Genomic DNA, 24,225 nt, shown 5'->3' on the forward strand with positions numbered 1-24,225 from the left:
ATCTCAGTACTTTGCTCTCAAACTTTGCTATGAACCTAAAACTACTCTATAGGAATTGTCTTTTTTGGAAGATGTTTTTGATGCAAGAACAGAAAAACAAACCAAGAGTCTACAAGAGAGAGCTCACAGAGACATATGTGGGGAAATCACCATATGATGAAGATTGCCCCACACAGGTCAGTGGAGAAAATGGCAGGTTCCTGACTAAATAACCACTGTGGGGGAAACTGCTCACTTTCTTTCAAAATAAATAAATATAATGAAACCCTACCCAACATCACATACAAAGTTGGGCTGCAAATAGTTCAAAGAACTGAATGCAAAAAGTCAAACTATAAAGTTAATGGGACAAGGGGCGCCTCGCTGGCTCAGTCGAAAGAACATACGACTCTTGATCTCAGGGTCATGAGGTCAAGCCCTACCTTGAGTGTAGAGATTACTTAAAATAAATAAACAAACTTTGGAAAATAAATTTAAAAAATAAAGTTAATAGGACAAAATATTTTAAAACGTCTTTGTGACCTAGGACTAGACAGACTCACCGACACAAGTCAAAACAATGGATAAACTGATACGTCGTCTTACAGCAATATTAGAATTTTCATTCAACAAAGAACACTATAAGCAAAGTTAATGGGTTGATGAAGAAATGGAAGATGGCATTTGCAATTTTTTTTTTTTTTAATTTTTTTTCAACGTTTTTTATTTATTTTTGGGACAGAGAGAGACAGAGCATGAACGGGGGAGGGGCAGAGAGAGAGGGAGACACAGAATCGGAAACAGGCTCCAGGCTCCGAGCCATCAGCCCAGAGCCTGACGCGGGGCTCGAACTCACGGACCGCGAGATCATGACCTGGCTGAAGTCGGACGCTTAACCGACTGCGCCACCCAGGCGCCCCATGCAATTTTTAAACTGACAAGGGACTAATATATAGAAGAAAACACAGGGGCGCCTGGGTGGCTCAGTCGGTTGAGCGTCCGACTTCGGCTCAGGTCATGATCTCACGGTTTGTGAGTTCGAGCCCCGCATCGGGCTCTGTGCTGACAGCTCGGAGCCTGGAGCCTGCTTCGGATTCTGTGTCTCCCTCTCTCTCTGCCCTCCCCCGCTCATGCTCTGTCTCTCTCTCTCTATCTCTCTCTCTCTCTCAAAAATAAATAAATATTTTTTTAAAAGTTAGAAGAAAACACACAGAACTGCAAATCAAGAAGCAAATTAGAGGAGCCCCAATAGAAAAATGGACAAAAGATATAATCAGGCAATTTATAAAAGAGGCAAACTTATTAGTAGCCAAAGTCATGCAAATGGAAATGATTTTACACATACCCATCTGGCAAAAATTTGAAAGCTGGCTGATGCCCAATGTTGGTAGGGAAATACAGTTACAGGATCCCTCCTAGGGAGAATGTAGACCCATAAAGCCACTCTGAATTCAGTCTAGTACTTGGTCAAATTAGGTAGCACCTACCCTATATCTCAGCAAGTCCATTGCTGGCCATATATATACCTAAGAAATCTCACAATGTCCACGAGGGGACAAAGATGTTCCATGCAGCTTTATTTGGAGGCCAGCTAGTTTCCATCACTGGGGAAGCAAGTAGGTGAAATGTATATTGGAGTACTACAAAACTAACTAGACAGTAATGGATAAATCTTTGGAACATAGAATGGGGTACAAAAGTGAAAAGCCAAGATAAGCTTAAAATAATACCATGGATGACAGATAGATAGATAGATAGATAGATAGATAAATCAAAGAAACCGTGGATGAAAATTATAAACATGTGTACAAAATATATCCATATACATTTTCTTTTTTTTTTTTTTAATGTTTATTCATTTTGAGAGACAGAGAGAGACAGAGCATGAGCGGGGAAGGGGCAGAGAGAAAAGGAGACACAGAATCAGAAGCAGCCTCCAGGCTCTGAGCTGTCAGCACAGAGCCCGACAAGGGGCTCAAACCCACGAACCGCGAGATCATGACCGGAGCCAAAGTTGGACTCTTAACCGACTGAGCCACCCAGGCACCCCAATACACATTTTCAAAGGACTCACATAAATAAAAAGATCCACACTGACAAAGATGAGAAGGTAGCCCATGGGGAAGGAAACGGGAGTGAAGAATAGAGAAAATAGAATTAATAAATAGATGAATAAAACAGGAATGGAGCCTTGTACAGACCAATAATAACAATACGACATGAACAGGGGCACCCGGGTGGCTCAGTCGGTTGAGCGTCCGACTTTGGCTCAAGTCACAATCTCACGGTTCATGAGTTCGAGCCCCACATCAGGCTCGCTGCTGTCACCCTATCAGGGTAGAGCCCACTTCAGATCCTCTGACCCCCTCTCTGTGTCCCTCCCCGGTTCATGCTCTCTCTCTCTCAAAAATAAATAAACATATAAAATAATAATAATAATATGATGTGAACAGAGAATTATAGTCAACTCAATCCTTTGCACTTGAGGCCCAAAAAAGAATGAAAAGAAACCTGCTCCCCCTCTCCCCCCAACAAAGTGCAAAATCCAAGAAAAGACAGAACACATGAAGAACAATATGGGGCGGGGTGGGGGGGCTGCCTGCTGTACCAGGTATAAAGACTTTAAAGACCTTAGGGTGCCTGGGTGGCTCAGTCGGTTAAGCATCCGACTTCGGCTCAGGTCATGATCTTTCGGTTCGTGGGTTCAAGCCCCACATCAGGCTCTGTGCTGACAGCTCAGAGCCTGGAGCCTGCTTCGGATTCTGTGTCTCCCTCTCTCTCTGCTCCTCCCCCACACTCATTCTGTCTCTCTCTGTCTCTCACAAATAAATAAAACGTTAAAAATTAAAAAAAAAAAAGACTTTAAAGACCAAAGTAACTAAGATAGTGTGGTTTTGACCAACAATAGCCACACAGGCAAAAGAAGCAGAATAAAGAGCCAAGAAATTGAAATCTATGGACACTTATCTTATGACAAAGCAGCAGGACAGACCAATGGGAGAAAGAGGAGTTTTTTCCCATAAATGGTACTTAAGTAATTAGATACAAATGCAAAGAGGAAAGGGGGAAAAAATGGAATTGGATTTCTACCTCATATGATAACAAAAATGAGGTTCAAGTGGATTGAAGACACAAAGATCACAGGGAGGGATTTCTTATTAAACGAGTCAAATCTGCAAAGTCGACTACCTTAAAGTTAAGGATTTCTGGGCACCTGGGTGGCTCAGTCAGTCAGGCATCCGACTCTTGATTTCGGCTCAGGTCGTGATCTCATGGTTTGGGGGAATCTAGCCCCGCATCAGGCTCCACACTGAAACTGCAGAGCCTGCTTCGAATTCTCTCTCTCTCCCCCTCCTCTCCCTCTCAAAATAAATAAATGAACATTTTTTCAAAAAGAAAATAGATCTGATCATTGTTATAAATCTATCTCATCTTGTTAAAGTTTAAACGATATACAAATTAATTGGTTTTTACCTTGCCAAAAAAAAGAAAAAATGTTTCGGGTTATTCGAGAAGTCGGTATCATTTAGGGTACCTTTTCGCTAAACACAAAAAGGAAAAGGCACGCCTGCTTCCTCCACAAGCTGACTTCAGGCGTTGGGTGGGGTGGGCACCACGACGCCCTTGGACCACTCACCTAATACTCAGGTCATAACTTCCGCTCAGTAGAAAGTTCTTCTTCTCACACAAGAAGAGGGCGCGGACACTCCCGGCGTGGCCTTGGAACACGATGGGTACCTCCTTTACTTGTAGGACATCTAGAAGCTGGATCTTCCGATTGGATGACACGGCTACCAAATGTCCCCCGGAATAGTGAATGATTCTGTTTCGGTCCCACCTGAGTTGCCGGAGGGGTGGGGTGGGGGTGGAAAGGATGATCCATGCAAGAAAAGTTAGTGTCCCCTCCAGCAACTCACTTAGTACGACGGCTGTCACCTACAACAACGGTATAATGGAAAGTTCAGGGCCTTCCAACAAGGGGTGTAGCACAAGGGACCCCTACCTTATACCATACCAAAAAGTCCTTTCAGGCAAAATTAAAAAAAAATTTTTTTAATATAAAAAAAAATTAATTTTCCAATCGTAAGATTACCAGCCAATGGATAAAACATGAGCAAGGTGACCCAACCATGTATTGTCTGAATTGAGACATTTTATCATGAAAGGGGACACTCACTATAATTACTCCAGGCCCACGGAGTGAAGTGGGATTATTTCAGCAAAAGGGAGGTGGTCATGCCTGAAGATGAGAACTCGTGATATTTTTGTCCTCATTCTACTTGTTATACCTAGAGCTCAATCAGCCATCATCTCTTCTAAGGGGCACACTTATCACCACGGGATCCCTAAAAACTCAACTTTGCCTTTCCCCTATCTTCTTGGTCTTCGCCCTACTGACTGGTCAGGATGTAATTTCTTAGTCAGATTCACAGCCAGAAAGAAAATAGAGAGAGATGGCCTTTATGAAACCTTACGAAAAAAGAGCAAAGTCCTAGGCCTAAAGTATGACAGAGAGCCGATCATTAAAAACCCCATTTTTATTTAAAACTCGTAGGTATAGTACACGCAAGAACAAAATTCTAGACTAGACATGAATATTAATGGTGGTTATCTCTAGATGACAAGATTGTAGGAGGTGTTGGCTTTTCTCGATACATTTGCTGGCATTTGGTGGGTTTCTTTTTCCCAATAAGCACACCTTCCTTCTAAAACTAGAATAAAACAACAAAAATATATAAAAAAAAAAAAAAACCCACGGTAATTTCACGCACATGACTTGTGCAAACGACGGTTGACTGGTGTACCCAAAATTATAATGGGAAAGTGCCCTCCACCCACTGCCGAGAATGGTCCAAAACTCCAGCACCTGGTTTCCGAAGGGGATCTCATTTTAGTTGGGAGCTGGAGCTTGAGGTCAGGAAGGATTGCCTTTTCCAAGTGAACCGGGTCATGGGAATCCTAAGGCGGCGAATTCAAGGGTCCCTGAAGACCCGGATTCTGACCCCAGTACCTACGTGTCAGAGAGAATGCGGATATTATAAGTCCCACAGAAGACATTTCTCTCCTCCATCTGGACCTGCTGAGTTTCCTGGTTCTGGTATGCGGTCCACAGGTTGTAGTCATTCTAACAAGGGAACACTTGGAGTCAAAGCACAGTGGCAACTTTACCCAGGGCCCCAAATATGCACCCCCTGAGGTCTTCCCTGGCCAGGACATAAGGGCCCAAGGACTCTGCCTCTTGGGGCTGTGGCTGCCACTACGTGCTGGTAGGGAGAGGCCAATGAGCAGGCACTACAGTCATCCACGAGTTAGAAAATGGTGCGTCAAGGGTCCTGACTCATCCTGCATCACTTCGTATCTTCTGTGTGTTCTGGTTCCTTCCGTGAACTCTCGAATCGCCGACAGCTCAACTTTTCCAAAAATGAGCTCACGGAGGGTACGTTCACAAAATCGAGTCACAGGTGCCCTTCGACTGTTTTGCAGAAGTCCGGGCTTCATGTTTATATTACGTATACCTGACTCTACAAAGCGTCCTCATGGGAACTCAAGGCGTAGGCAAAATCACAGCTACACTCTCCGTGCATTTGTGCCCCAAAGTCTGCACGTATATGCAACCTTCATTTCTCCTTACAGCTGCCTCGTAAAGTACATCATTTGCCCCACAAAGCATTCTCGTCATTCTACAGATGAGATATATCTGAGCCTCAGAGAGAGGAAATCAATTGTATCAGGTCTCAACAAGGGTATTTCCCTTCCCTTTCTAATAGTTCCTTCCTTCCCTCCCTCCCTCCTTCCTTCCTTCCTTCTTTCCTTCCTTCCTTCCTTCCTCCCTTCCTTCCTTCCTTCTTCTCTGTGCCTCCCTCCCTCCAACATGCACTTTCTGGACCACTGTGGCATGCCAGACATGCTAAGTTCTGGCACAGATGACTCAACTGGACTCTCACTCCTCTTTCCAGCCATTTCTAGAAGGAAATGACAACCATGCCAGCAGGAAACCCAAAAAACAGGGTGAGTTTATCATGAAAGCAAAAAAGACCACAACATCATGTTCGCATCTGGGAGTCCCCCCTGGGAACATCTCTCTTCCTACTTAGCCTTCTTCCCCATACCTGTAGACTCTTCCTTGGGATGCCCGCTTTTCCCAGCTCAATCTCCCTCTTGACCTTTAACCAAATAACGACGTCCACCTAGAAGTCTCTCCCCAGAATCTGTCAACCTGCCTCCCTTCCAGTGTCCAAGCAGCTCTGATATCCTGCCTTGAACTAATCAAGACGTCCTTGACGTCTCATGACCTGGGCTGGAATTCCTTGGCTCTCGTTCATCAACTAAGTTTTCAGAGCCTAGAAGCTGCATGGTGGAGTCATTGGAGGAAAAAGACCCAGTTCAAATCCCAGCTCTACCACCGACCAGCTATGAGAACTTAGGTGACTTTTCTAGCATCATAGCCTTCGTTTCCACATCCATAAGTTGGGAGCAATGATATCCACTCGATCTACCGTGAAGATCAACTGAACGACGTGTACAAAACCCTGGGCACACCATTCTTGGCGCCCCGTTCAAGCTCAGTACCCATGGCAATCACCATCCCTCGGAGGCACTCCCCTCTACCTTTCCCTAGGAGACGCTTCGCTGCCTTGTCTTGCTACTTCACATGCTTTCTTCTGTTGACCACAGTGCTTTACCTGTTTCTCTCTCTTTTCTTAAATTATAACATTCCTAAAACAGGGGCGCCTGGGTGGCTGTCGGTTAAGCGTCCAACTTGGCTCAGGTCATGATCTCACGGTTCGTGAGTTTGAGCCCCATGTCGGGCTCTGTGCTGACAGCTTGGAGCCCGGAGCCTGCTTCGGATTGTGTGTCTCCTTCTCTCTCTGCCCCTCCCCAACTTGTGCTCTATCTCTCTATGTCTCTCAAAACATAAATAAATGTAAAAAAAAAAAAAAGTATGAAATGAGTGAATGGGCCAACTCAAAGATTTCAAAAAAAAAAAAAAAAAAAAATGCCCTCCAGACAGGAGGGCCGAGTCTGGACCCCAGATGCCACCGCAACCCACCTTCATTCTCAGTTTCCATTTCTGATTTTTCGCACGCATGCGTTTCCCATCATCTGTCATCTTAGGAACCGGGATAAGAAGCTTGTTGGCGTAATTAGGTTCGATTCCCCCTGTGTAGGACCCCTGAGGGGAAAAAAATAACGGGAAATGGCTACTATTGTTGGTCCCTCCTCTCCAAGAGGGGTGCTTGGCAAGATCTGAAAGATGGGTAAACTCTGGCAGAGGCCTGGCCGGTGAGGCCGGTAGCATGAGCGGATAGGCTTAAAGTGGATCCTGAATACCAAACACCCAGAGCCAGACCGGCAAGAAATGGCGAGCGGGTCTCATCTTCCCAGAGGTATGGCCTGCCTCCCAATGCCTGACTCTTCTCGTCTTCTGCTATGGATCCCTGCTGGGAAAAACTCAAGCTACCAAGAGTCCACGATTTGGGGTAAGGCTTCGGGCAGGAAACAGAGATAAAAAATTCCGAAGACGGATACTACCCGGAAGACTTGCATTTTAACCTAAACACATACTTATTGGTCTCTGAAACATCTGGGCATCATATGAGACTGTTCCAGAAACATACTCATGGCTTTCTTATTGCACATGCCACCAGATAGATCTCTGGGGGGGGAACAAAATGCCCTGCTCTGTGACGTTTCAGAAAGACTCTGCCTCTCTCTTCCTGAGAGGTTTCTACACATGTCGTCCCTGCTAGATGTACAGACAATGCGGGTGGCGATCAACGGGTCTGGACAAACAGGAAGTTACGGCTAAAGCCTACAAAGCAGCTAACGGGGAGCGGGAGGCCAGCTAAGGGTCCACGGAAGAGATCGGAAAGGTGCACTGTCAGGCCAACCTCAACGTGGAAATGAGGCTGGTTTCCGGATCAACCCCTCGCGGCCAGGAGGTACCTGCAAGAAGGCGATCTGGTTCTGAATGAAAGTGTGCATGGAAAGATCCTTCTTGACCTGTTGGGCCAGCGCAGCCCAGTGCTGGCTCACAAAGGCACACCTGTTCAGGCTGTTTTTATCCAGCATACCTGGGGGGAAAAAAAAAAAAAAGATGACGGACCTGGGAACCTCCCATCAGAGCCATGATGAAGAGTGTCTTGAGAAATCCCCCAATTCGCCCCAGCATACTTAGAATATACTTGGAGAGGTGGATGGGCAGGTGACGGATGAAGTCTCGATATTTTCTGGCCCCAGAAGACAGGTCTCGGACCACATCCAAGTCAACCAACAGATCGGAGGGGGCGCTCTCTGCCTTGGACCTGCCTGCTTTTCTGGAAAACAGCCGGTTCATCTCAGAAATACACTGGAGAGAACTCTTCCATTGTCCTTTGGAGGAAAGCCAGAGAACGGTGCAGGGTGGGGTTGTCTCTAATTCAGGCCAAGAGAAGCCCTCCCCAAACCCTCTCCCCAGAGATAGAGCTCATCATGGTCTACCCTTAGACTACTGGATTTTTGTCATTTCTTCTGCCAAAACGGAAACAAGACCTCCCAAACCAAATACACAAGGGCTTTGCAAGCCTTCCCAGTTCAAGAAGATGCCTATAGTGTATCAAACCCTACCCGATTCAGGTGAAATGGCATTGTGTCTGGCACTTCCTTTAAGTTACCCCAAGAGGGGCGTCTGGGTGGCTCAGTCGGACTTCGACTCAGGTCATGATCTCGCGGTTTGTGGGTTCGAGCCCCGCGTCGGGCTCCGGGCTGACGGCTCAGAGCCTGGAGCCTGCTTCCGATTCTGTGTCTCCCTCTCTCTCTGCCCCTGCCCTCTCTCTCTCTCCCTCTCTTTCTCAAAAATAAATAAACGGGGGACTTCCCAGTCTCCTACCTATTGGCTTTCCTGCTACGGGCTGACTTACCAGTGTCAGATGGTCCGCCCCCCATATTTTCAAGCAACCCTTCTTTCCCTGGAGATCTGGACAAAGGGAAGGATGTGTTCTTGGTTCCGGCTGCCCGGCAGACCTGCGAGGTCTCAGACTGGTGGTGGTCTTTCCCAGGGAAGACAAACACATCACTGGCGGACTGACTGAGCCCTGAAAACCAAAAGGCCAAGACAAGGGTGCTCCTTAATGGGGTGTGTGGAGGAAAGGAGGTGGAGGAAAACAGTTTTCTTTCTACTGCCCTCTTTTCAATCCACACAAAATGGACCAAGCCAGTTATGTCCAGTTTTATCCGGGGGAGCCCCCGAGTTGCTATGCAAATATTGCAGGAAGCTCCTTGTTGGATTTTGCCGACCCACAACGCACAATGCACAATGCATCAGAGCCCCACATAAAGGAGAGAGAGTAAGAGAGCTGCGGGCAGAAGCTTGAAGTCAGACAACTTTTTCCTGCACCACTTACTTAATTTTCTTCAGCAAGAACTGCCCTTGAGCCAAATTAGAAAATTTAACTTCTGGGAGCGCCTGGGTGGCTCAACTGGTTGAGCGTCCAACTCTGGCTCGCGACATGATCTTGCAGTTCATGAGTTCGAGCCCCGCGTCGGGCTCTGTGCTGACAGCTCAGAGCCTGGAGCCTGCTTTGGATTCTGTGTCTCCCTCTCTCTCTGCCCCTGCCCACTCTCTCTGTCTCTTTCTCAAAAATAAATAAACATTAAAAAAAAATTTTTTTAAGAAAATTTAATTTCTGGGTCACCTAGGTGGCTCAGTCGGTTAAGCGTCTGAATCTGGGTTTCGGCTGAGGTCGTGATCTCACGGTTTCGCAGGTTCGAGCCCCGCGTGTGCATGCGTGTGCATACATGTGTGTACGGGTGTGTGCGTGTGCGTGCGTGCGTGTGTGTGTGTGTGTGTACAAGCCAGGCCTTCTGGAGTCTGCTGGCGACTGGCAGGAGCACCTCGAGATGGGACATGTTCAGTCAGGGAGGCCTGGTTTTCAAGTCCCTTTACTTGTCGCCTAGGCTGTGTCACTCAGATTCCCTGAGTGTTACTTCCCTAACACGCCAAAGAAACCCAGTGCCATGTATGGGAATCTAACTGTCCCCTGGGCCGTCTAGCTTTGAAACTCTTTTGGAACTCTTCCCAGGGATTCAGATGCAAGGTAAGGTTTGAGAACGCCTGCCCTACCCTTATTTGACCCTCTTGCTACCTGCAGGCTTGAATAGACACCACTTCAGGTTGGATTTTATGCAGGCGCAAGCAATATGGCGGAATGAATGGGAACGAGCCCTACATTTTGACCTCTTGGCCTGGTTTCTGTGCACTGCAGACTGAAGGGCAGAACAATTCAGAAGCTTCCCCCTTACATCCCTCCCAAACCCCATCTAATCCCAAACCCACTAATGCCGGAGCCACACCAGCAATGAGTATTAGAGGCACGGGCCAGCCATAACTGGGCCTAAATCCCTTCCAAATGCCGGACAGTCAAAAGTTCTGTACTTCCTGGGGCGCCTGGGTGGTCAGTCGGTTGGGCGTCTGACTTCAGCTCAGGTCACGATCTCACGGTCCGTGAGTTCGAGCCCCGCGTCGGGCTCCAGCTCGGAGCCCGGAGTCTGCTTCATATCCTGTGTCTCCCTCTCTCTGTCCCTCCTGTGCACGTTCTCTCTCTCTCTCTCTCTCAAAAATAAATAAAACATTAAAAAAAAAGTTCTGTACTTCCATAAAAAGCATTTGCATTTCATGCTTTTCTAGAAGGAAGTCACATCCTGCAATTTCTCCTTTGGCAAACAGGACCGCATGTCAGGACAAGGAGCTCTGTCCTGCGTTCTGGAAAACCTTAAGCTTGTCTACCTAGGCCTGTCCACACGTCTGGTTCCTTTACAGGCTCCTGACGTCTGGCTTCCTCACCTTTGGGGGCCCTCTGCTCTCCACCTGTGGCCCTGTTTACCTGCGACATTGCTCTGCTCTCTCAGGATCAGGACTCTGATGACATTGGCAGCAGTGAGCAGTAACTTGGGGTCACACATCTGGAACAGCAAGAGCGTGTAATTTGCCTTCGTCCAGTGGGTGCTGTTCCCGAACCAGTACAAAATCTCCCTCATCTTCTGTTCGACGGTTTTATCCAACATCTGGTTCAAGGAAGACCTGCCGATTTTCCCCTCCTTCTTGCTGAGGTTGATCCGGGACCGGCTGTAGGTGAAATCCTTCCCCTGCGTGGCCTGAAGGATGTTCTGGAAATAGTGTAACAAATACAAGCTATCCAACTGCTCCAGGATGCTGACCAGAAACCTCCTTTGGGGTAGCTCACCGATCCTCCGGAACCACTGTTTGGTAGAGAAGATCTTCCAGGTGAGGACACATGTTTCACACTTCTGGCACACGGGGACAGAGCTGTTTCCCTTCTCACAGCGAAAATGGGGGGCATTCCTGAGCCTCAGTTCCAGGGTTTCCATGATCCCGAGATGCCCAGCGCATTTTATCCTTGTCCGTTATCAGCCCCACCAAACACCACGGGAGCAGGAAGCAGCTGATGAATATCCCAGTTGAGCCTTTTCTAGTATAAACATTTCCCGGAGAAAAAGGTAAAACGCTGCGTCGGATGGAAAGCTTATGTCTCCCGGAAACTGCCGGTAGAAGCCTGGCTTTTTGTACCGACCTCCTAGGAAACATGGCTTTACCGTAAATCTCCTAAACCGGGCACTGCTTAGGTGGAGGCAGTTGCTGTATATTCTGAAAGAGCTGGTCATCTCATTTCTAGAACCACAAGAATCCGTGTTGGTCAAATTTAAGTAACATGTGGGTCCTTCTTAAAGGAGAAAATATATACTGTGGAGCCTGGTGTTGAGCTCCAATGGATATTATTAGTAACGACTTACAAATATTCGTGGATGTAAAATTGGATGTAAACTTACGTTTACAGCTGTTTGGTTATAAGCTGGCTATCCCAATGATCCTGAATATGTTTATATTCATTTTCTTTTCTTTTCTTTTAATTTTAGAGAGGGGGTGGGGAGAGGGGCAGAGAGAAAGAGAGAGAGAATCTCAAGCGTGCCCCACACTCACCACAGAGCCTGACATGAGGCTTGAATCCATGACCCTGGGATCATGACCTGAGCCAAAATCGAGTCAGATGCTCAACCGACTGAGCCACCCAGGCATCCCTGCCTTCATTTCCTAAACTCAGCATCGAACTGAAAACGCAAATGTTTAAAAGAAACTTGTTTGACTGCTTCAGAATGCTAACCAGAAACCTGGGCAGAGAAGCACTCCTTAGCGGAAAAGTTTCAGTTAACCTCAATCACATGCACACACACTTGTCTGGGACGCAGCACTATGACTGAACTCAAGGGGGTCCCCGCTTGGGTTGCATGAAATTGAACACAACCCAAGAAGTGTTTGAAAGCCGAGAACTTCTGGGGCGCCTGGGTGGCGCAGTCGGTTAAGCGTCCGACTTCAGCCAGGTCACGATCTCGCGGTCTGTGAGTTCGAGCCCCGCGTCAGGCTCTGGGCTGACGGCTCGGAGCCTGGAGCCTGTTTCCGATTCTGTGTCTCCCTCTCTCTCTGCCCCTCCCCTGTTCATGCTCTGTCTCTCTCTGTCCCAAAAATAAAAATAAAAAAAAAACACGTTGAAAAAAAAAAAAAAAAAGAAAGCCGAGAACTTCTGATGAGTTGTTACAAGTAAGGAGACAGGGAGATAGCTCTCAGGGGGCTGTGTCTCCCTGGGGTTAGGAAGGGAAGCTTTTATTCAGTGTGTTAGGGGCGGGGACAAGGAGCTTGCATATGCATTAAGGATTTATACATATTTCATTACTTAGGCGTTTCGGTTCAACTGCTCATGCCTAGCCTGTCCACGTGCCAGTGCATACATCATGTTCAAAAAATGGCAGAAAATTCCACCCGCAGGAGATCTGGGTAGTAGAACAAGCTAAAGGTAACTTCAGGACAACTTGGGGGGGACAGAGGGGGGACTTTTGTGCAGATCCTTAGCTCCAAACCGGCTCAGACTGGCTCACGTAAGGGCTATCAGGTAAAATACCTAGCAAGGGACTATCAGGCGAGAAACAGCTGGCTGAGCAGCTCCTTGGCAGAAACTGCCGGTTCTGCAAAACAAAACTCATTCCTTCCCCACTTTTGTCCCTTCCCTCCCCTCCTTCCGCTGCTAGCTTTCAGGCCTCCTATTTGAGTACCTCCCCCTTGCATCCCAGCCAACAGAACAGCTGAGTGGTGAAGAGTGAGGGGTCTGGGGTCAGACTCCTGGGTTTGGACCCCAGCCCAGCTGCTTACTAGCTCTGGATGCGCATGCACATTGCTTAATCCCCTATGCCTCAGTTTCCTCATCTGTAAAACAAAGAGGATGATAGTTCTTACCACCCAGAATGGTTTTTTGAGGATTAAATGAGATACTATAGGCAAAGCACTTAGATGATCGCCTGTTACATAGGTCACCCTCAGTAAATGCTAACTATTGTCCTACTGCTGTCATCATCATGGTCGTCATTGGGACCACTGTTCTGGGCAGCCAAGCAAACAATGCCAGCTACTATGTTTATACGTGTGTATGTGCATACATTGATGATGAGGGGGCGTGGGGCAAGCTGAGGGCAAAATACAGGCTGGCACCCCCACCCCCACCCCCTCCAGGTGGAATGTGTGTGATATTCCTCGGACAAACCTGACCACCCAAGAACAAAGGGGCTCAAGTGCTTGCCACGGCAATGTGGGCAACTAAGGCAAATGAAAAATTAAATTTCCTTGCTGCCTACAGTCCATTGAGAAGTCCTTGAAACAGAGTGACCTGCCTCTAGGAGCTCAGCTTCCTGGATGATGACGCTTTGCTAGGGGCAAAAGGGAATCTTAGCTTAACTTACCCCAACCTCGAGGATCCTGTAAGTCTACTTCCTTTATCTCAACTCCCCCAAGATACATGCTGGCCATCATACTCCAAGCTTATGGCCCCCCGATATACATCTGAAGGGTCTCATGACTGAGGTTTTATTAAACAGTAATAAATGCCATTTCCCTAGCAAGGGCTAGCCCCTCAAGCTGCTGGAAACCTTGCTTCCAAAATTCCTTAGAGACTTACTCTATCCCTGACCCCTCCCAACCTGAGGGTCTATAACGAGTTGCCCGTCACGACCCCATGCAGCTCTTCCTGCCCACGGGTCCTGTCCCCGTGCTGTAGTAAAATCACCTTTTTGCACCAAAGACGTCTTCAAGAATACTTTCTCGGCCATTGGCTCCAGACCACCCCACCATCACCCCCAAAACTTCATCGTTGAGATGCATGTAAAAAAAAATAACGACTATGGGGGCACCTGGGTGGCTCAATCGGTTGAGCATCTGACTTCAGCTCAGGTCATGGTCGTGAGTTTGAGCCCCACATTGGGCTTGTTGCTGTGGGCAACAGAGCCCACTTAGGATCCTCTGTCCCCTTCCCTCTGCCCCTCCCCCATTTGCACACACTCTCTCTCAAAAATAAACATTAAAATTTTTTTAAATGAGTGCGTGTGTGCACAGTTTTTAAAAGAATAAGGACATGAAAATGGCAACCGTATTTCATGAGACCTTTACCCCTTGCTGTTGCTTATGATCCATTCAGGAGTGATGATGTGGGTCGTTGGACCCAACCCCTCTGAGTGCACGTCGTCCTAAGGTACCCAAAACAGAAGGCTTCTGCAGTCAGTTATGACCCAGAAAGAGACCAGGGGCTCATCAGGCTTTTCGAACATTCTGAGCAACAAAATCCCGTCTGCAAATCATATCTTCCAAAAAGCTCTATGTGTAACGTAGACAAAAGCGAAGTTACGTTAGCATAAATGTATAAGTTCCAAAGTTCACTTGTTAGCAAGGCAATTACGGACAGCAATGGGGCTCTTCGGATGAAGACAAAACCTTGAAACCTGAAGTTAAATATGACAGACACTGTCTTCCATCAGCTTTACAAGCCACAAAGTTTGATTAGCAGCTGCTCCGGGGATCCTAGAATCCATCAGAAAAACGTTTGGGAATCACTATTAAGTGCTGACATATTCGGGCTGAGTATCTGCAAAGTGTCACAAAAGTTTCCACCAAAAAAATACCCACAAACACACACACACACACACACACACACACACACACACACACACACACACACACTGTGTATGCGTAGATCTACACGCAGAGAAAGAACAAATGTAACAAAATGCTAATAATCGGTGACTGTGGGTGAAGAGTATACGAGCGTTCATTGTTCAGGTCTTTTAGTTTTCATGGGTTTGAAAATTTTCCAGAAAAATAAAGATATAATGCTAAGTTGGAAAAAATTACTGTAATAGACTATTCTCTGACGATTACCACCCAGCTCACCACTGCAGCCAAAATGTCCTTGCGAATGTTGGGCAGCCCAGAAAAGAGCTTCCAAGGCGCACGGAGACAATTCTGCTGCAGACAGTTCTAGGTTTCAAACACTGATTCTGGTACGTAGGAGCTGTGTAATCTTGGGTAAGCTGCCTGGCCTCGCTGAGCCTCCGTTTCCCCACCTTACTGATGAGGATGGCAGAAATTAAGGCAAGTAATTCGATTGGATCCAGATGCGTGAGACCAGTTAGCACTGCTCTTGTTGTTATAACTGTTATTTCCCTAGATTAAGCCAAAATGCTTGCAGTAACTGAGCATTTCTGGTGCCTACGTCTGGAGACCTGGCTCAGGTAGAGGAAGCCATTGGGTGTCATTGCCTGGGTTGGTGGCAGTGGCAGTCTGGCATTCGAGCCGGGGTTAGGGACAGGAATCGGGCTGGGAAGGAGATCCGATCAAACAGCCCAGCCTCTTCTATCTGAATCGATATCGGGAGAAAAGGTGAAAGCAGGATTAGCCTCTAAGCTATCAGGGAGGCCAGGAAGAACGAGTACCCCAGACATAGAGCGCTTGGGTATATGAGCGGGAGACTCACTACCCCCAGAACTGCTACAAACTGAAAGTGGCTTGCTTTGGATTTTTTTCTAAGTTTTATTTATTTAATTTTGAGAGAGAGAATGAGCAGGGGAGGGGCAGAGAGAGAGAGAGAGGGAGACAGAGGATCCGAACCGGGCTCTGTGCTAACAGCACGGTGCCCAGCGTGGGGGCTCGAACTCACGAAATGTGAGACCGTGACCTGCGCCGAAGTTGGAAGCTTAACCGACTGAGCCACCCAGGGGCCCCAAGGTAGCTTGTTTTTGAAGGTCCAAATAAATTAGGATTTTTTTTTTTCAAATAAATTAGGATTTTAATCTGTTTGGCTGGTCTACCTACTCAAGGAAGTGGTTTTATCCACCCAATTCAGTCTTTATTCCCTGCTGAGGGTCAGCTGTGGCCCACTGGAGGGGCAGAGACCTGGGAGTCAGAGAGACTGGCTGGAAACCCATTGTTGCTTTTCACTAGCTGTCGTGGCCTTGAACAAGCTTCTCTGAGCCCCCGTTTTCTTATCTGTAGGAGACACACGATCGCCATCCTGCAGGGTGTTGTACTGTGAGGATGACATTCCTTCAAGTAGGCGGGCATGGAAGTTGCTTCTGCGGCCTCTCCCTTCCACTCACCATCACTACACACACACACACACACACACACACGCACGCACACACTCTCGCACACACAGCATCTTACCTGGCTCACGCAGGGAGGTTAAGCCATTTGGGATCTGGTGTTAGAGTTGAGAAAGTGGCCGTGGTGGAGGGCAGGACAAGGTGGCCGGATGGGATAAGCCGATGGTGGGGAGCTGGCACCAGTGGTAGCCAAAGAGGCAGGCAAATAGGTCTCATGGGAGGTGAGCCCCAGGAGAGGAAAACATTTCTCAAAGAAAGGCTTTGGAGCTGAGAAGTAAACCTGGAGGTTTCTCAGATACCCAGGCTACCAGCAGCCTGGAGGATTCATGCCAGTCCCCCCGCTGTCCTTTCTGCCCTGTGTTACTCTGTTTCGTTCAAGATTCTCAGTAAACCAGGGGCGCCTGGGTGGCTCAGTCGGCTGAGCATCTGACTCTTGGTTTGGGCTCGGGTCGTGATCTCAGGTTCATGGGATCGAGCCCCGTGTTGGGGTCTGTGCTGACAGCACGGAGCCTCTCTCTTTCCTTCTCTCTCTGCCCCTCCCCTGCTTGCGAGCTGTCTCTCTTTCAAAAATAAACAAATAAACTTTTTTTTAAAAAGATTCGGATTCAACCCTTTTCCCCACGGCACCCCCAAACTCTACTTCCTTTTCCCACCCTCTCTCACGGTTTGAAGAACCCCAGAAGGGGCCGGTTCTGCTGCCCTAACATTGCACCTGAGTCTCTGCTGGTTCCTGCCCCCCACAGCCACCTGTGGAGCTCAGCCAGGGGGAAGCCAGGAAAGGACTGGGTACCAGTACCGAGTAGAAGGGTGTGGGATGAAACCCCACATCCCAGGCTGTGCTACATGCCCCTGGGCAATTCACATGACCTGCTCCCCTTGTTAAATGATCATACTTCTACCTAGCTCACAGGTGAGTGTCAGGGTCAAATGAATGTATTACTTGAAGGGCACTTTATGATGTATGAAGAGCTATACAAGTATTGTTATGATCAGAGAAAGTGGGAAAGCTGCCACCTTTTATCACCAACCCCCCCCCCATCATGTGATGTTACAAAGTTAAAAGAGAAAAGTCTTTGTTCCTGAGAAGTCAGTGAATTTCCAGGTTGCCCGTTTGCCCTTTGACTTTGAAAAAAAGCAGGTGGAAAACAAGGACATTGACTAGACATGTTTTATTATCCGGAAGGGGGAGAACCCAGACAGCACAGAAAGTTCTAAACTTAGCCGAAATAGCTGAATTCCCAAGGAGACCGGGTTCGCCTGGGGCGGCCAAAAATGTCTTCCTGCTTGTACTAAAATGAGTAGACACCCGCTATCGGTATTTGGAGAGCAGAGCAGGTGAGGGAGAAGAGATGGAGGTAAACCAGTGGTCCTCAAACATACATATGCTTCAGAATCCCCTACAGGTCTTATTAAAGCAGATTGCTAGGCCCGGCCCCCAGAGTTTCTGATTTCTAAATCCAGGCTGGGAGCCTGAGAATTTGCATTTCCAGTAAGTTCCCGGATGGTACCGATGCTGCTGGTGGGGAAACCATACTTTAAGAATTCAAAATCTGTGGGGCGCCTGGGTGGCTCAGTCGGTGAGCTGTCAGCACAGAGCCCGACGTGGGGCTCGAACTCACAGACCACAAGATCATGACCTGAGCCGAAGTCGGATGCTTAACCGACTGAGCCACCCAGGTGCCCCACATAACTTTGTTTTAAAAGTATTTCAAAGTAAACACAGGGTCTCCTGCCTGGCTCAGTCAGTGGAACACGTGACTCTTGATCTCGCGGTCTGTGAGTTCGAGCCCCACGTGGGGCTCTGTGCTGACAGCTCAGAGCCTGGAGCCTGCTTTGGATTTTGTGTCCCCCTCTCTCTCTGCCCCTGCCCTGCTCATGCTCTGTCTCTTGCTGTCTCAGAAATGAATAAACATTAAAAAAAATAATAAATAAATAAATTTTTTAAAAGGGTAAAAGTAAAGACAAATCCTCAATTCTTTCCAAAGTTATTACTGTGTGTCCTTGACCAAGTTACACGGCCTCTCTGAGCCACCCGTGTTTTCCTCTTCATTCCATAAAATAGGGGACATATTATCTATCTCACAGGGCTGCAAAGATTAAATAAGAAATGGTATTCAAAGATAGTACTTGAGGGGAGTCTGGGTGGCTCAGTCAGTTAGGTGTCTGGCTCTCGATCGATAATGGCTCAGGTCATGATCTCACGGTCCGTGAGTTCAGGCCCCATATCGAGCTCTGTGCTGACAGCCCAGAGCCTGGAGCCTGCTTCAGATTCTGTGTCTCCCTCTCTCTCTCTGCGCCCCTCCCTGCTTGCTCTCTGTCTCTCTCTCAAAAATAATAAACATTAAAAAAAATTTTTTTTTAAATATCACTGCCTAAATACTACTGGAGCATGCTGTGGGAAAATAAAATTTAACTTCAAAATCAAGCTTGAAACTGACTGAATGAAAGATGGGGCAAACCACAGAGAGGAGGGCCTTGAAGGTATGGCTGGAATGGGAGAAAGGATGACAAGGGTTTTTATGGAAACTTCCGGCAAGCGCATTATAATTTAAAGAGGCCGAGAACACGGGGTTGCTATAACTCAAAGCACCTGAGATAGGTTAAGGGGTTCACTACAGTCTCACTGTAGCACCTTTAGTAGGGGCTTTGGAAAATTATTTTTTTATAAACACTTTTTTCCCCAAGGAAACAGAGTCACAACATTAATTAACTTAGGGGAAAAGATTTTTAACCTCAAATGCCTGATCACTGCTATGCTGACCCTGAGTCCTTGTTGGATTACCTGTCTGCCCTCTTCTTTTCCAGAACCTGGTGGCCTCCCTTCGGGGAGACCGTGGATTTTCTCAGCAAGACCACAGACAAACCAGAAATAAAGATAAAGACTAAGCATGTCCCAGCACAGACTGGCCGGCCGGTCATTCTACCTGAGCCATACACAGTGTCCCCTGCATGTGGATATCAGCTACACATGATATGGTGACCCTCCTGCCCCACCACCACCGTGACGCATCGTGGGTGTGGAGGGAGGGGAGTCCTGCTCAAATCGGATGGACCTAGGAGAAGCAGGAAATGTGCAGGCTACTATTTCTTCCACGTCTGTCTTTGGCTAATGGGGCTGGAGTGGTGACCCCCGAAATGGGGACAGTTGGTTGTAGAGACGGGGACAAATCCAATAGATGGTCAGTCAACAACACAATTCAAAACTCAAGATGGCCTGAGAAAACATCACATTAGAAGCAGTCCATCAGGCAAGGAAATGAGGGAGGAAATACTGCCTCGTCTCTTATTGTCTTGAATCGTGGATTACTGTTCAGCTCTTCAGATTCACTTTTCACTTCAATTTTTTTTTAAGTTTTTTAATTTTATTTTGTGAGAGACAGAGACAGGGCGAGTAGGGAGGGGGCAGAGAGAGAGGGAGACAGAGAGGGAGACAGAGCTGTCAGTGCAGAGCCTGACGTGGGGCTCGAACTCACAAAACCGTGAGATCATGACCTGAGCTGAAACCAAGAGTTGGAGGCTTAACCAGGTGCCCGTTCACTTCAATGTTAAATCAACTTCTGTGATCCAAGGGTACAGCTGGTTATCTTCTGGGTCACTATATCTTAGTGCCCAGCCCAGCAGCTTGCATGTTATAAATATATATTTCAATATAAATGTTGAATCAATTTGATTTGAGGACGGTCATTCCAAAAACATGCTGAACATGTTAAAGAAAGAAGGGTTCCACGAATGGGCCCAAATTTGTATCTTATCATTTCATCATGGATCTTGGGAGGATGTGGGAATTGACTCAGATTCCGTAACATTCCTGGAAAAGAATGCCATGGGCACTTGAACCTCAAAAAGTTGAGACAAGAATAAATTACGTAGAGGCTAAAATTGCATTCTGACCCTACGCTCACAAAAATGGTTTAGTAATGGAACAAAACAATCACGCACCAAAAGGAGCTCCTGATGAGTTCAGATTGTGTTTCCAAGTGCATCTACACAATGGAAGAGGAAATAAATGTAGGTAAATACGGAAGAGTGCCCCACACTCACACGGCTTTGGGGAAATGACGGAATATAAAATAGGCCCTGTTTTTGTTTTTGTTTTTTTAATTTGTTTGTTTTAGGCAATTTCAGTTTGGGGACCAAGAGTAAGAAAAAAGATATACCCATCAGTTGAGGCAATGACAGAAAGAAAGTAGGTATTTCTAACACTCAGTTTTGCTTTGATCTTTTTTTTTTTTTTTTTTTGAGGGTGGGGAGCAGAGGAAGGGCAGAAGGAGAAGGAAAGAGAGAACACTTAAGCAGTTTCCACACCCAGCGAGGAGCCAGAAGCAGGGCTTGATCTCACAACCCTGAGATCATGACCTGAGCCAAAATCAAGAGTCAGACGCTCAACTGATGGGAGCCACCCAGATGCCCCTGTTTTGATCTTTCATATCAAGAAGGGAGGTGTTGACACTGAAACTGAACGGACAAAGAGAGCTGGCTGGGAAATGAAGTTCGAGTCACAAAGGGTTCCTTTATAACAGCTCAAGCATTCTGACTTAAACGAATTACACCTCATGACCCTGACCCAGTTTACCGATGTGACCAAAAGCCAGGCGGTAACCTTCAAGACATTAAGAAAAGTGTAGAGGATGGGGACACGTAAAAGTGTCTTAATTTTTAAAGAGAAAAATAAGGTGGATTCTGGAAACAACACACTCATCCACTTGGATGTGAACTCACGGCAGAATCCTAAAGTGGTTTAATGAAGGAGTTGGTGAGCATTTAGAAAATAAAGCAGCCAATACCAACAAACCTCAGTGGTTCGGTAAAAACTGGCCAGGCGGATCTCGTTTTCTCTTTCGAGAGCATTGTGAGGCAGGTGAGCAAGGAAATGCAGACATGTCTTGATTTTTGCCATTGGGACAGTCCTTCCGGGTGTCTGGTGGACAAAGGACTAAAAGTGGGCTTTAAAAGTTGGCTACAGCTGTATACAGTTCTCCCAAAACATAACTTATTGAGCAACTAAACCCAAAAGGTATTGACCAGGGGCTGTGAGATTCCGTATTTCAGCCTTACCCTAATCAATATGGATCCACAAGATTAAGAGTTCAGAAGAAAAGTTCACCAATTCCATGGGTGACACCAGGCTCGGAAGGAGTGCCAGCCTATGGGACGCAGAATCGTAAATCAAAGGTATCTCTGGAAGCAGCAATGATGCAACAATACTTTAAATTCAAATAAAAAATGAACTCAATAAATTCCAATTTTACAAAATTTCGAAAATTCTCGAAAATTCTAATCCTCCACTGTATAGATCCTTGGATACAAACATAGGACGGGGTCTCTGGAAACAAGTCAAGGGACCATCAGACTGTCAAAGAGGACGATAACTTGCCTTGACACAGGTCACAGGAAAAGACCCAGAAGTTATGAAGGAAAAGTGGGAAACGTAGGGTGAAAACAAACTTCCTTGGAGGACGTGCGTGAGAACTGCCTTCATACAGTTGAAGAAGGTCTGTCCTCTGAATGAGAAATCAGACAAGTCCACATAGTCAAGGGGAGACCCCTCCTCGGAGGTCACAGGGACTAGGACTTGGACTCCATTAAAACATTTCTTCTGGGAGCACCTGGGTGGCTCAGTCGGTGAAGCGTCTGTCTTGGGCTCAGGATGTGATCTCGAAGTTCATGAGTTCCAGCCCCGCCCCGCATCGGGCTCTGTGCTGATGGCTCGGAGCCTGGAGCTGCTTCGGATTCTGTGTCTCCCTCTCTCTCTCTGCCCCTCCCCCACTCGCACTCTATCTCTCTCTCTCTCTCAAAAATAAATATTTAAAAAAAACTTTTTAAAGACATTTCTTCTAATCTTCACTATCCAAAACTACGATGAGCTGCTGTGGGAGGTAGTGAGGTCACTGCCACTACGCAGCTGAGTGGCCCAGCCAGATGGAGCGGATGCTAAGACACTGAAGGTTCGAGACACTCGGTGTCCATGCCGTGGAGTTCATCATGTGGCTTATTCCCTTACCCACGATACCCACGATCTAATGAGGAGGGCAGCACGGGGGAGTGGTTAAAATCTCAGCACCGACCTGCCCAGTTTCGAGTCCCGGCTCTGCCACTTGCTCACCATGTGATCACAATGACTTTGAGCAAGTTAACTGACCACCACCCCCCACCCCCGCCCGAACCACAGTTTCCCCATCTGCAAAAGAGGAGGATATGAGCTGCCGTGAAGGTTAAGTGAGTTCATAACGGCCACACGGTACCCAGAAGTGCAACACAGAGCTTGCGATCTATTCTGATTACTCTGCAATCTTTTGGGATCACTCTGAAGGTTCCCGGCTACTGAATCTAGGCACCTGAGCAGACAGAAGAATATCACTAGAAGGTGAGAAAGAGGAGGCAGGTGCTTAGGGATTACTACAAACAGAACAGCACAGCAGGGAGCAGGAGGGAGAAGCCAGAGACCTTTCTCCTCTGGTGGAGATTTCCATCCCCGGGCCACCCTTAAGACGCAAGCCGCTGTCCCGTCTTTTGTGGTCAGTGAGAGTCTGAGGGACGGAGGCTGGAGTCTAGGGAGCAGCCTGCACTGAAGTTGGCATTGGCTTCTCGGGCTCCTCTCCCAGATCCATGATCCGGATGGAGTTTTCCTTCTTGGAAAGCCAGAAGGCGGGGTAGACCGGCTCCGAAAACTTGCACTCAAACTTGTGAAGCAGAGTCATGGCGTCAGACTCCACGCCGTAGAAGGACAGGATCCCTCCCGGAAAGTCGACGTAGATCCCCAGCCTCCAGAAAGGTCTGGCTTTGAGCGGGGTCTCCGTGTCACTGTGCCAGGCTGTGAACTCCTTCCCATTCCAGTGGAGGCTCCAGGAGAAGTCGTTCCCAGAAATGCAACCGTTGCGCTCATCCCCCTTCCGGTCGATGCCTCCGCAGGTGAGGCCAACATAGGTGCCCGCCCCGGAGGTCTCTACCTCAAAATAGTACCTGTGCAGGTACAGGCTCTGCTGCGACAGCACCTGCCGCCAGTGCACGAACCTGCTGGGGAGGTCCGGGTAGGGATGCTCCCAGGGCGTGGTGTTGGTGACCTTGCGATTGTCCTCCTGCAGCCGGAGATACCTGTGTGCCGTGTCCGGGTCAAACGAGATGTCACATGCATCTGAGGAGATACAGAAGGGCAGGAACTGACGGCGGATTCGGACGGAACACTTCAAACCCAGCCAGCCTCCCAAGCAGGAGAAAACACCTCTCTCTGCCTCTCTGTTTACTGGGGCGACTGTCCAGCCCCCCACCCCACCCCCCCGACCCCCAGGAAAGAGGTGGGCGAAAACCAAAACAGAAAGAACTCAAATCACTCCACTTCCTTCCTTTCTGAAGTTCAAATCGCCGGGCATTTGCTGTATTATTTGCTGAGCTGAATCAAGACACAAAATCCACGGATTCATTAAAAAAAAAAAAAAAAAAAAAAAAAAATCCACGGATTCATTCACTGTCTCGCCCATTCATTCATTCGTTCATTCATCCAACAAATACGTATCGAAGGCCACACTCTTCTTCTCGGTGTGGGCCAGGGCTGGTGGAAATACGCATTCACCCACCCACACGCGATTCTTTCGTTATGTACTTATTTGTTTATTTATTTTTAGATGTGCATTTGTTTATTTTGAGAGAGAGAGAGAGCGAGCAGGGGAGGGGCAGAGAGTGAGGGAGACAGAAGCCCAACCAGGCCCCGCGCTGTCAGCACAGAGCCTGACGTGGGGTTCGAGCCCACGAACCGTGAGATCATGACCGGGGCCAAAA

General features: G+C 47.6%; 2 protein-coding genes across 6 annotated transcripts in view; both read right to left on the minus strand.

The window, feature by feature from the left end:
- Window positions 1-11,559, minus strand: part of CDRT1 (CMT1A duplicated region transcript 1) — a 32,296-nt gene extending 20,737 nt beyond the window's left edge. For 2 of the 3 annotated variants that reach the window (XM_042916648.1, XM_042916647.1), the window contains exons 1-7: window positions 10,842-11,559; window positions 8,880-9,053; window positions 8,155-8,352; window positions 7,927-8,054; window positions 7,031-7,153; window positions 4,995-5,104; window positions 3,617-3,817 (exon numbers count right to left, since the gene is read on the minus strand). In XM_042916648.1, the coding sequence (XP_042772582.1) occupies window positions 3,617-3,817; window positions 4,995-5,104; window positions 7,031-7,153; window positions 7,927-8,054; window positions 8,155-8,352; window positions 8,880-9,053; window positions 10,842-11,346 (1,439 nt within the window). In that variant the 5' untranslated portion in view covers window positions 11,347-11,559. The remainder of the gene's footprint in view (window positions 1-3,616; window positions 3,818-4,994; window positions 5,105-7,030; window positions 7,154-7,926; window positions 8,055-8,154; window positions 8,353-8,879; window positions 9,054-10,841) is intronic. The other variant, XM_042916649.1, reaches the window with a different exon arrangement.
- An 11,043-nt stretch (window positions 11,560-22,602) lies between these two features.
- TRIM16 (tripartite motif containing 16) overlaps window positions 22,603-24,225 on the minus strand; it is a 39,065-nt gene continuing 37,442 nt past the window's right edge. For all 3 annotated transcript variants that reach the window (XM_042917511.1, XM_042917510.1, XM_042917509.1), the window contains one exon: window positions 22,603-23,584. In XM_042917511.1, coding sequence (XP_042773445.1) covers window positions 23,001-23,584 — 584 coding nt within the window. In that variant the 3' untranslated portion in view covers window positions 22,603-23,000. The remainder of the gene's footprint in view (window positions 23,585-24,225) is intronic.

This window comes from Panthera leo, chromosome E1, assembly GCF_018350215.1.
Source record: "Panthera leo isolate Ple1 chromosome E1, P.leo_Ple1_pat1.1, whole genome shotgun sequence".
Classification (NCBI taxonomy): domain Eukaryota; kingdom Metazoa; phylum Chordata; class Mammalia; order Carnivora; family Felidae; genus Panthera; species Panthera leo.